Genomic DNA, 11,928 nt, shown 5'->3' on the forward strand with positions numbered 1-11,928 from the left:
ACATCAAACCTTCTTCACTGGGAAGGCAAGCTGAGAACAGCAAGTTCCGTCTCAGCTAATGAACCCAAACACTGGCTGGGTAATGCACATTTTGAAATAGCTGTCAACTCTTGTTTTTGTTTTTTTTTTTTCCTCTTGCATGTCATATTTGGCATATAGTTGTGGTGCAGGGGACCCCATTATCATCTTTTGACACTTTGAAATTAGTTGGGGTCTCTTGAAGGCAAATTTGAAGGCAAATCAAAGATGATGAAAGTAGTGGGCTTCTGCTCTAGCCAAGCACCTATTTGTTTTCTACATGGTCCAGCCATTTAATAACAAAAATGCTGCAAAACCGAGGGGAGATAAGTCAGTCTTATTCCTTTAAAATCCTTCTCCAGCCTCTTAAAATACGTTAAAATCTTAAAACTGCCCCCAGCTCAGATCTGTAAACTTCCAGTTTGAAAGGCTGAAGACTGGGGATAAGAATGTTGTGCTTAAAAGAGCTGCTTCTAAAGCTCATCTCCCTTTAAAGGTGACTCTTCTTTTTGAAAAGTTACCTTTATGCTTCTTGGACCACAGTGAAATGTGTGTTCTCTTCCCTAGGTATACAGTCTGCAGCAAGTTGCTGGGGTTTTTATCAGTATGCTTTTAGTATCTACCTCTTGTGTGAATGGGCAGTACTGGGAAATGATTTGAAACAAAATCAATCTGAAATTAGAACTTTATGGCTGTAAATAGTCTTCTAAGAGGCTTCTGGATACATTGTTCTAATTATTTTCTAATACAACTTTAGCCTAGGGTTGCTGGGATTGACTGTTGAAAAGAGGTTATGTATTATGCAGTAGCAGCATTGCAAAATAAATGTCATTAAATGCAAACTTCTGCTGTAAATACTGGTATGTTAGTTCTTCTGCCTTCTCTTTCACAGGGATTACAGCTGCAGTCAACTTTTACCTCCACAAATGGATCAACAGCCCTGATAGCTGTAAATAACCATTCCTCTCCCAGCCCTGCAAGTCTCCTAGATTCCACAGGGAGTGCAGTAACCAACCATCCTCTATTACTTAGTCAGGGACACAGTCTGCAAGCAGGTGCTGGCCTAACACAGCATAGCACTACTACCTCTGCTTTTGGGACTCCACCTGGCCCCGATCAGAATCTGGTCACCATGAGCCAGTTGGTAGCAGTTGGAGGGGTGGATGACTCCAGAAGCCTAGGAGGAGGAGTCCATCAGATTCTCTTGGGAGATGTACAGACTATTCCAGTACGGATTGTGGACAGCCATCCAGCACTTGGTAAGTTGCAGTCTTGCCAATAATATGTAAATATAGAAAATAAAATAGATTTTCTTCTGTGTGTCTTGAAGAAAGAAATGTGTTGATACTGGGGAACTCCTGTATAGACTTCTTTCAGCTGATTTGAATTAATTTCTACTGTGAAAACAGGAGTGGGGGAGGGTAAGGGAAGGAACAAAACCAAACCAAAACCCAGGTTTTTCTATAAAAAGATGGCTTTAGTTAAACTATGCATTACTTACTTTGACCAAATAACCACTTATTCAATGAACACTTTTTTTTTTGCCAAATGATATCCATTTAGTTAAAATTATCTTAAAAATATTTTTAAAAGGAAAAATAAGAATAGAAAATAACCAATATTGAATCTAGTTAGAACTTTTTGGAAGGGAATGTGAGGGTTTTGATTACTTCTTTCTTTGCACCATCTCAGCAGATTTCTGAATTACTTTTTTTACTAAACTTTTGCTAGGACCCTGAAGTCATCAATGTGCTTTAGAAGTGATCAGTTGGAGTTGTAATTAATTAGAATTTCAGGCTTCTGTTTGAAAATACTCTTTAAAAAAATAACACAATAAATATTATAAATAACTTTTTATCAAAATAGAAGGCTCCTTAAAAGGATTTTTTTTAAATTGTTAAATATACAGTCTTTAGATTCTCAGCCATGGAACCTGATGGAGAATGGAAGCTTGCATTCTCAAAGAAGGATTTTTGATTCTTGGTGAAGAAAACCTATTAGATATGGAGCATACATAGGTCATTGCAACATGTCCTTTTGACTATCCAGAGAGTCTAAATGCTAGCTTTGTTATTTCTTTTTATCTTTTCTTGTCATCTGTGAGTTCTAAAAAGATGACTCTTGAGTAGTTTTGCAGGAACATCCCGGTAAAGATGTGCCAGATCATAGCCTGCACCTTTCTAATGCCATAGGGGTAACTATTTCCATGTGCCCTGGTGACTTTTGCAGGTCTGCAAAACTGAATTTGTTCTAAATTCTCTAATGGAAATATAAGACTACATGAAGAAATGAAAAAGAGATAAAGGGTATATGAGGGAATATACTGAAATTCATACATGTTAAAGTAATGTTTGGGTATTTTATTGTGGTAGTATTGTCAAAGTTAAATATAAGGGATTTCCTGCCTGCTGTGTACTCAAATGTGTAACTGTTTTTTTTATTCCCCTTTTATAATTGAATTTGACTGCTCTCCTGAAAAAATCTGGTTTTATTCAGGGTAAAACAAGCTCAAGAGAGGTTATCAAATGCACCTTCTCCATTAAGTTGTTTAACTCTTTTGTTTAATCTGGATGTTGATGCCTCTCAAAAATTTTTTGTGATAAGTGTAGTAAGTGCATTTTAAGTAACATTGGTTTACATAAAGAGAAATGTAGTCAAATATAAGATTATATATAACTGCAAGGACTAAACTGACTGTTCCTTTGGGATTTTCTTTTTCTGCTCAAGGTTTCAGTCGTCACCAGCCTAGATTTGGAAATTTTGAGAATATTGGTGCCATTCCTAAGTTATGTTGTAGAGGAGTTGCCTATAAAATGAACACATACCCTGTACACTTGAATCTAGCAGTTCAGTCACAGTGCATTTCAAGGTTTTTTTTTCTCCTGTGTGTATGCATTACATTTAACACCCACGTGGGCTTGGTTAAAATTATCCTGTATGTTGTAGACTTTCTCTTGTCTAGGTGCTAACTTAAGAATAAGCTATTTGCTGCTGGAAATTTACATGCAGTCACTGTAGTGGCCAGTCATGCCTGAATTATAAGTCATTGAGTTAGTTTTCCATTCCTCCTTTCCCCTGGAAATGAAAAAAACAACCAAATAGAACCAAGTAAGCGGGTTGCTTTATCTTTCCATGGGAAAGAGGAAAGACATGTTGCATGAGCATAATTTTCTATCTCCAAACATACTATTTTTTATGGCTTTTTATAAAATGTTCTAAATATTCTAACTCAAGGGAGCTGTTACTGCAGTAAATTCATATCAACTTGCCATGTCTTGTAGCACAGTAGGTCACATTAAACAGCCATTAAATTTAGTTTGACCTACTGTTTGACCATGAAGCAGTTAACTTCACAGATGCCTTACCTATTAGCTTGAGTTCCTGAAATACTTTTAATTTAAAAGTAGCTGAAGCTTATCAGTGGAGTTTGAACTTCAATGTTTGATTATTTTTTGTTTTGTTTTGTTTTTAAGCTGAAGAAAATGCAGAGGGAGTTATCTGTGTGAGCCAAGTTAAACAAGAGCCAAGAGAAAAAGTATTGTCTGTGGAGCCAGATAAAATCAGAGGCTGCCGTAGTTCCTCACCTGTTTAAATCTGTGAAGGCTGGAAGGATTTTTCAAATCGGAGAACTCCACATGGAAGGTGCTCTCAAAGTAATGCCATTCTTTTTAAATTGTACTGGGACATTCAGACTAGGCATATTTTTACAGTAGTTCTGACAGCTCTTTTGATTTATGACTGATGTGGCTCACTGCCAATGCCAGGTCATTCAGTTGCCCTGTGGAACAGCACCTCTCACTTCTGTTTCAAGCTTTTGAGTAATTGGATGTTATCCAAATGGCCCATTTTGGTCAACATTTCTGAAGGTCTTCCACAGTTTAATTCCTTAGTTTTAGAATATGGATCACAGTACTGGGTTTACTTTTCTCCTTGAGACTTTCGACTCTTACGGCTCTACAGAGACCATCAATTCTGCCAGCTCCAAGACCACAGAATCCAACAGCACGGTGCATCTATACAGCAGTGGTTTTGTGACAAAATGAAGGTCCAAGATGCTAAATTTCAAACTGATGAAGGACATAGATGCTTAAGCAAATGCAACTTTGACCTGATCATAATGTTAATGGTGTGAAGATCAAGGAGAGGAGAAAGGTGAGATTCCCAGGTGAATGTAAAGCGGTATGATGAAGAAAAGTGTGTGAATTGTAATAGTGAATGTTGTCAACTTTGACATCTTTGCACTTATGTTCTGGCTTTATAATCAGTTTCATTGCTGCATGCAGCATTTGCAGTGGTACAGTATTAGCAGTTGGTCATAACTAAATGCAGGAATCTTGTCTCATGGAAAATGATGCTTATCTACCTTTTGCTTTATGCACTTAATGCTGTTAGTTCAGATAAATATGATTTAACCTGCTGGCACTCATGATGTAGGGTTTATGGATACGTTTCTAACAAAGAAAGGCCCAAGAAAACAACGCAAAGTGCTATAAATTCAAACAATATGTGCAAGTGTGTTGTCACTGTAGTGTTCAGAAAACAAACTCATCTTTTTCAACTGTAGCAGGTCCTAAGACTGGAGTGGTCCGTAATACTTTCAATATTACCAGGGATCTTTATAAAAATGAATATGATAAGGAAATCTCTTTTAGCAATACTTAAGCCAAAGCCATAATAAGTGACAAGCATTGAGCTGTGTAATGTGTGAGACATGTTTCTCTAAGAAAAAAATTTACACATAACTTGGAATCCATTTAAAGAATTAAATGAAACTGATGCCAACATAGGTATCAAATTAAACAATGGCATTGTTTACTTCAAATGTTGAATTCTTAGAGCAATATTCAGAGTGGTTTGTATACAGCAATATCAGCAGTTCTGTTACTGCTTCCTACTAAGTGGTTGAGATTTTGCTGAAAAAGTTTTTTGTTTTTTTTTTTTTTTCCTTTGCATGCTGCAGAATAATGCAGCCTGAGGACTTAGGAATAAAAATAAACCAAAACACACAAAAAAAATCTGAAAAAGAAGAAAAATCTGAACAAGATTGATCCATTTATGTAGAGATAAAATATTAGAAGTATTATGTGACATAAAGATTAAATTGTTAAGTTTGTTAACATACGTCAAGCATCATTTAAATAGTGGCAATTTTCTTTTGAGTATTGAAAGCTAAGCCTTTCAAAAGTTTCCCATTGAACTGGGTTCCCAGTGCAGCATCTGTTAGGTGAGTGCTATATCTTAACATATATTAACTTCTGTGAGGTTAACTAACACTGTTAAAGCGTACATTTAAAGCTAATATATATCGGTTAGCTTAAATAAGAATTTTCCCACAGGGTCATGCTCTTATTAAATAAGAGTCAGTATTTTATGTTGCAAGTGCATAGAGAATCTCCAGTTCTTTGGAGTCTTTCATATTTTGTTTCTGCACTGACTTGCTTTGTGGTATTTCTGAGTAGGTAAAATCCCACAAGGTTCACACTTCTGTTAATTTTATAGTTGTTGTTAATTGTGAAAATATGTCCAAAATGGATGTTCTCTGCTGCAGTCGTAGTTCTGGAGCACGCAGTCAGCAGTCACCTTTTCTTTCCCAACTTGGTAACTATGTACCAGAACGGGTACCTGCTTCTGTGCTGCTGTGTTCAGTGACTCCATCACCTTTGTTATTTTCTTAGAGTTTAAACTAATGCATTCCAAAGTATATTCTTCTTTCTTAATAATACTGTTGTGGTTTTTTTTAATAATCATTCTTCATTTTTGTGAATGCTTACTCCCAAAATAATGAGTTACAGCTAAAGATTATCAGCAAGAGGTTATTTCAGTTTTGGTTCTCTTCAAAGCAGACAATAGATTTGTGTTTGGACTAGAAGTTTAATGAAAGAGAAGTTTCATTTTCATCAGTTCTTAGTTCCCTCATTAACACATCTGTTCTTTAGCAGTCACTGTTCATTCCAGCACAGGATGAGCTGCAGTCTCATCCTGTGCTGAGCAATATTCCTGATGGTACTTTTGGTTTTGGTTTAATGCTCACAGCTGGAGGAAATACTCTTTTAGAACATTTTGAATTGCAGGCTGTGAAATTAATTTTATAATCTACCCTGATTTGCGCAGTACCCTGAAAACAATAGAACAAAAAGTTGGGAGAAATTTAAAGAAGCAGTACAGAATTAGTTGTTTTTAAAAGCTGGGCATGAGAGTTGCTATTCTAGTCATTGAGCAAAGTTGAAATGCTTCTTCAGGCAATACTTGGATTTTTTGTTTCATTTTTTTCATTTTCACAGCATTTCAGTTCTTTGTCTTCCAAATACATATTCCAGTTTATTATTGTGTTGGTGTTTAATTTGGTGTCATCTTTTCTCTTTAAATATGTTTGCATTTGCTTTGTGCATGTTGCTAATGAAGGAATACGAGCTCATCTTCCATATCCAGTCTCTAATTAAGCTTAACACCTGTGTTCACTAAAGTCCACCTAAATTTTACATAAAAGAATCTTATGTGTATTAAAAAACCACAAGTAAGCAATAATGCTTTCGGATCAACTAAATTTGTTTGAATCAAATGCGTGAGGTTGATTTTTCAGAGAAAGCTGTGTAGCTTAGTACAAAGTAGTTGATTGTTACTGTGTTGGAATTGTAGATGTTTTTCTGATGTTTACTTTGTTTTCTTGTGGTTGTGTTCAAATGTTTATTTTGCAAACCTAGAAATCGTGAGCTCCTGAGTACTGTAAATGAACAAATTCTTCTCCAATTTATCCGCACTGTTGGTTACCCATAACAGTGCTCAGCTGGCTTTACAAGAAGGGCTGTGCTTATGTATGTGCATACAATGATAATTTTTTGCTAAAATGTACAGAATGCATAAAAAGGCACACGTCCATAGCTCTTGTTCAAGGCTGGTGGCCTCTTGGATGGAAACCAGTAGTGTTAATGAGTCCTTTCTGTGGTATAAAGGTTGTTGCAATTTGTACAAAATTTAGAGAGGAATATATCTGTATATGTATGTGTATATCTATATTTATATAGTAACCTAATGTATAATATTTCTGTTCAAATGTAAACTACTTTTTCTTTTAAAGTAATGGTCTGTGTTGTGGTTATGGGGGCCCATGGGGAGAAATGCAAGAGCTACGTCAGGGCAGTGGTTTCTGGGAATGAAGGAGAACAAATAGAACAACACCAGGGAGACCAGGCAGAAGAAGTTCCTGAAGGTGTGTGAAAAGCAAGGGTTCTGTGGGGAAGGGCTGGAGTGGGCTGTGCTCTGGGGGTTCTGGGGCCCTGGAGGGCGGTTGTGAGCACATCGCAAAGGCTCAGTGCAGCTAGCTCCTCAGGCTATGCCAGTGGTGCATAGGGTGAGTTTGTGGTAGGAATGTAAAGGAATGGAAGAGTCCTGCCCCAAAAACCCACAAAGCGGCTTGAGTTTTGGTGAGTGCCAGAGGCAGGTAAATGATTTCCCATAGTCTGAGATGCCCATTCTTATCTTGTAATATGAAGAAAAAAATACCTCTTGGAGCTTCAACCCCGCAGCATAGATTCTTTTCCTTTACACATTAGTACAGAAAATACACCTTTTCTTCCCAACTGAATTAGCTTGCTGCTGTCATCCCTCTGGCTGCAGCTCTACCTACCTCAAGCATGGACCACCCAGGTCTCTTTTCCTTCACACTTCCACCCAAGCCCTATGTCCTCAGGCCCTCTGGTTCTCCGTGTTTCACTGTTGCACTGTTGGAGCTGCTGGTGAGTTCACAAGTAAATAGTAGTGACATTTGCTCAGTTTTTCTTCCTGTCTCCCCAGGATCCTAAGTGCATATGTTCCTTTTAATTGGATTAAGTATTTTCCTTGCTTTTGGGCTTATCTTCTTTACCTGGATGAATATCAGGCAGCCACATTTCACAGGACACTCTTCGCATTCACAGCAACTGAAAAAAACCTGAGAAAACAATGAGAAAATTGCAGTTGCTGACAGGTCTTAAGACTTTGTATTGAGAAACTGGCCTCTTGCCTTTCACATTTGAGCGTCTGATTCTGGCTGTGGATTGTAGCTGGCTGTTGACTTGTCTGTTGGCAAACTCACAATTTGCTGTCTTAATCCTGTTCGAACAGGTATGTTCTCAGAAGATTAGGCAGGAATAATCTGTTCTATTAGGGATAGAAAGTGTGATGCAGCTGAGGATGGTGCTGTGAAAAGTTACTGCTCTTTGTGGATCTGTGGTGAGAAAATTCTCCTTGAACTGCCCTTCCTTTCTGAAAAAAGCTTTCACAGGCATCAGCTTCAGAGCCTATCCCATCAGTAATGATCATCTTCTCCTAGCAACAGTGCACTTCATTAATGATGAAACAAGCATTGTGTAAAACAGGCTGTGTTGATATTTTTTTTTTAGGTCAGAAGCTACCCAGCAAGTCTCTCCAACAAGCAACACCTAAGGTATGATCTGGGGGGAGAAACAGGGGAAGGCAAAAATCTCATCACGTGACGGGAGCGCATGTGTATTTGGGGTTTCTTTTGCAATGTAAGCTGTTTCACCTTAGTATCTCAGTGCGTTTCTAATGCACGTGACAAATTACATGTTTATTTTCTGAAGGGATTGGATGTGTTTTCTAGAGAGTCTTCAAAGGAGTGATCATAAACAGTACTTGCTGTATCATAGAAAGTATTAGTGGGTGTAGGACCCCACACTGTTCTAGTACAGAAGGTATTTTAAAAGCATGGAAAGCTTTCTGAGGGCAAACACTGAATGTTCTTGTCCTGAGGAGTCTTTCCTGCATGGAAGAATAGGAGCATGGATGCTGTGGGAGTAATTCTCATCAGCGGTCTAATAGCCTCTGCTAGATAGAAGAAACATTGCAATAAGGCACATGTAGGATAATCTCTTTATTGAAAAAATTACCTTTGGTTGCTTAATAGTTTTAAGTTACGTATGCATATGAGATTGTATGTATCTGAAGAAAAAAAAAAAGGAAGAGAAACTGTAGATATGAATATAGTTGTTTATGTGTAGTTCTTTAGTTTTAATTACACTTAACTGTGGTTAAATGGGGCAGATATTTTAGGGCACATGTAATCAGATCTTTTAATATGGATACCTGGAATTCATGTTTTTTACTACAACCATCCTTAGCTCTCTGCAGTGCAGCTCAGTTGGTTATTTGGCTTCTGTAAATGCATCTGCCTGCTTAAACAAGAGCGTGCTGTTCTAAGCAAATTAAATTTCTCTCTCCTCCTGATCTTTTTTTCTAATAGAGATTGATAAGGCTTATAGGAAATGGAAATCTGTCCATAGTGTACTGATTTCATAAGAATTTATTTCTGGGCCCTATGAGGGAGCAAAAACATACATGCTATTGGATGTGCCATTTGGTCATTTGTCTAATGTACTTGGACTTCTACAGCAGGGCAGTGTCAAAACAGCATCAACTACCACTAAAATACTGTTAAAACTTCAGCTTTGTCATTTGGTTAAATATGATAGTTCAGTGGCTCCCAGGAAGAGCAGAGCCTTGCTCCTGCTCTTTGTAGAATAGTCTTTCTCTCTAGACACTATTTAAAATGTAATTAGGCGTGGCAGTCAAATGGCAGTAGGAGAGCCAGAAACATAGATGTGTGTGTTGGCAGATCAGTGGGAGAGAGGGAGTTCAGTCCTGGTGTCCTCATTCCAGACTAACTTTCTCTGTGCTTGTTCTGAATGCACCCTTTGAGAAACAGTGATGATTTGTCTTTGTGTTCTGACATAGCTGTTCTCTCTGCTTGCCCCCTCAAGAAGTTGTACAAGCCTTCAAGGGACATGGAGATCATGAACAAGGTATGTAAGATCTTATGGGAGGACCTGCAGGAACAGAATGGAGGAGATTAAAGGTTGATGACATGACTTCGATAGAGCCCACATTCTTTGGTGGGAGGAAAAGGATTTTTCAATAATGAATAAAAGTAAATCTTTTCAGAAGTATTAGGCTTATTGATCTACCTGACAAGATGCCTGGTGTTTAGACAGATCTCAGTGAGTGTGTACCAAAATATTAATGAATGCTTATCCGTGCATTACCATCTTTGCATGTTATACTGAAATTGTAGGCCAGTGCTGCCTCCTGATCTTTGTGTTGTCTGTGTGTGTTTTCTTAAAGTAAATGAAAGCTTGTTTTATTAAGGAAAAAAAGCCAATAGTGGAGAGTTTTTGTCTGAAGTCCTTTCAGGTATTCTTACTGCAGAGTAAGCTTTAACTTACAGTGGATGATGAAGTATTTCTGCAGTAATTCCTCATGAGGAAATACCACAATATACAAGGATAGAAGTATGTACTAATAGCCTAAATCAACCAAAGCCTTTTCCAATTTTTTTTTCTTTTTATCCAGAACAGGAATCATTCCAAACTGTCTTCCGAAACCACCATGTTCAGAGTCTGAAAGGTTTGGCCCTTTTCTTCCTTTATAGGTGATTCCATCCATACTGCAAATCACTGTGATGAGGGTCTTCCACAAAAAAAAAAAAAAAAAGCAAAGCAATTATAGAACCATAATTATAGCAAGGGAAGGGGTGGGGGTAGGAACAGGGATGATACCAGAATCCTTACCACCTTTCCCATTACATGAGGGCACTTCCTTTTCATTTGCATGATCTGACCTGGTTACTTGGCAGGGTGTCAGTAACAATATCTGCAAACCATAGTTTGTTTCTGAATGTGTTGCATCAAGGCTAGGTGGTCAGCAATGGGAGAAAAACAAATCTCAGCTTCTCCCTACCCCCCCCAACTTCTGCTGTTAAACTGTTCGTGCAAATTAGCTACAAGTTTGGCCTAAGGTTTATCTTCTGTCCTAGATCTAAGTGTGCAGTGTATAATTCCTAAAGGACCATGCCGAAAGTTCAGTTGTGCTTTGTCAGGTCACTGTTCTGTTAGACATAAATGTAACTTTTTCTCACAGATATTTCTCTTGAAGCTAAAATTAAATAGCACAGAATTGGAAATGAATTATTTATGTTTCTTACAGATGACACTCGAGTTTTCTGAAGTGTGCAGGTGCTTCCTCCTTGGCTTCTACTTTTAGCTCTTAGTTCACTCTGTGTTGGATGTTTTCTTAGGATCCCTTACCTCTGAGGGTACTCCAGGTAACTGGCAAGAAACCAGAGCCAAGAACAGAAGAGGAAGTGAAGTTGTGAAAAGCTGTTTGCAGGAGATAGAAAGCTCTCAGAGTTTACAGCTCAAGATTGCAGAGTTTGTTTCTGGCTGAAGTGGTTCACTTTAAATGGTAAACATTTTTTTAATATAAAACTTTTTATTGTTGATTTTGATGCTATTTGTGCTCTGAGCTCAATTCTAATAAAAGCTAGAATGCTGATTGCATGTATTTGCTTCTATCTTCAGTGCACTAGTTATCTTCTGAATGCAAACTGGTGTAACATCTCCATGTTCTTGGCTGTTGTTAAACCCGTTATCACATCTGAGGCGTTTTGTACATGGAAGGATATGGAGAAAGTGGGAACCTTTGTGACCTTCTTGCTTCTGTTGAGAACAGATGATCTGTGGAAAGAGGGCTTTGCTGGTTTTAAATCAATGTTTTCACAGTAATTCAGTGGGTCCATAGGTTTTTCATGTCAGGTTCTAGTGCATGTCTAACTTTCAACATAATACAAGCTATAAAGTTACCTCTCCCTGGCCTCCCCATTTGTTCTTTTTATTTTTGGAGTGGGGGAATTGTTTGAACATGTTCTCATCTACCACTTTTCTGCCTTTCTCCCATTGTCTTTTCCATGCAGAGTGGCACAGAAACAAAAATTTCTCCTTAAAACACTGTTCTGTCATCCTGTTTCCCATGTTTGGAGATAAATTTCCTCTCGGCTTTATTGTACTGGAGGTTGGTTCCTTGCATGACTGAAATATAAGATGCTGTTATGTTTTCTTGGGGAGGGACATACTGAGGTGA

The 11,928-nt window shown here is 37.9% G+C and overlaps 1 protein-coding gene across 16 annotated transcripts in view; it reads left to right on the top strand.

The window, feature by feature from the left end:
• The window catches only part of CARF (calcium responsive transcription factor), a 37,730-nt gene extending 26,368 nt beyond the window's left edge, over positions 1 to 11,362 (top strand). For 6 of the 16 annotated variants that reach the window (XM_057419851.1, XM_057419841.1, XM_057419854.1 and 3 more), the window contains 7 exons: positions 911 to 1,277; positions 3,492 to 4,170; positions 7,094 to 7,225; positions 8,397 to 8,440; positions 9,748 to 9,815; positions 10,363 to 10,416; positions 11,087 to 11,362. In XM_057419851.1, the coding sequence (XP_057275834.1) occupies positions 911 to 1,277; positions 3,492 to 3,610 (486 nt within the window). In that variant the 3' untranslated portion in view covers positions 3,611 to 4,170; positions 7,094 to 7,225; positions 8,397 to 8,440; ... (1 more) ...; positions 10,363 to 10,416; positions 11,087 to 11,362. Of the gene's footprint in view, positions 1 to 910; positions 1,278 to 3,491; positions 4,171 to 7,093; positions 7,226 to 8,396; positions 8,441 to 9,747; positions 9,816 to 10,362; positions 10,417 to 10,995 lie in introns of all 16 variants that reach the window. The other 10 variants (XM_057419846.1, XM_057419853.1, XM_057419845.1 and 7 more) reach the window with 10 other exon arrangements.
• The last annotated feature ends 566 nt before the right edge of the window (positions 11,363 to 11,928 follow it).

The sequence above is a fragment of the Pezoporus wallicus genome, unplaced genomic scaffold (genome assembly GCF_028554395.1).
Source record: "Pezoporus wallicus isolate ANWC-B61680 ecotype Strahan unplaced genomic scaffold, APGP_CSIRO_Pwel_v1 contig_4710, whole genome shotgun sequence".
NCBI lineage: Eukaryota > Metazoa > Chordata > Aves > Psittaciformes > Psittacidae > Pezoporus > Pezoporus wallicus.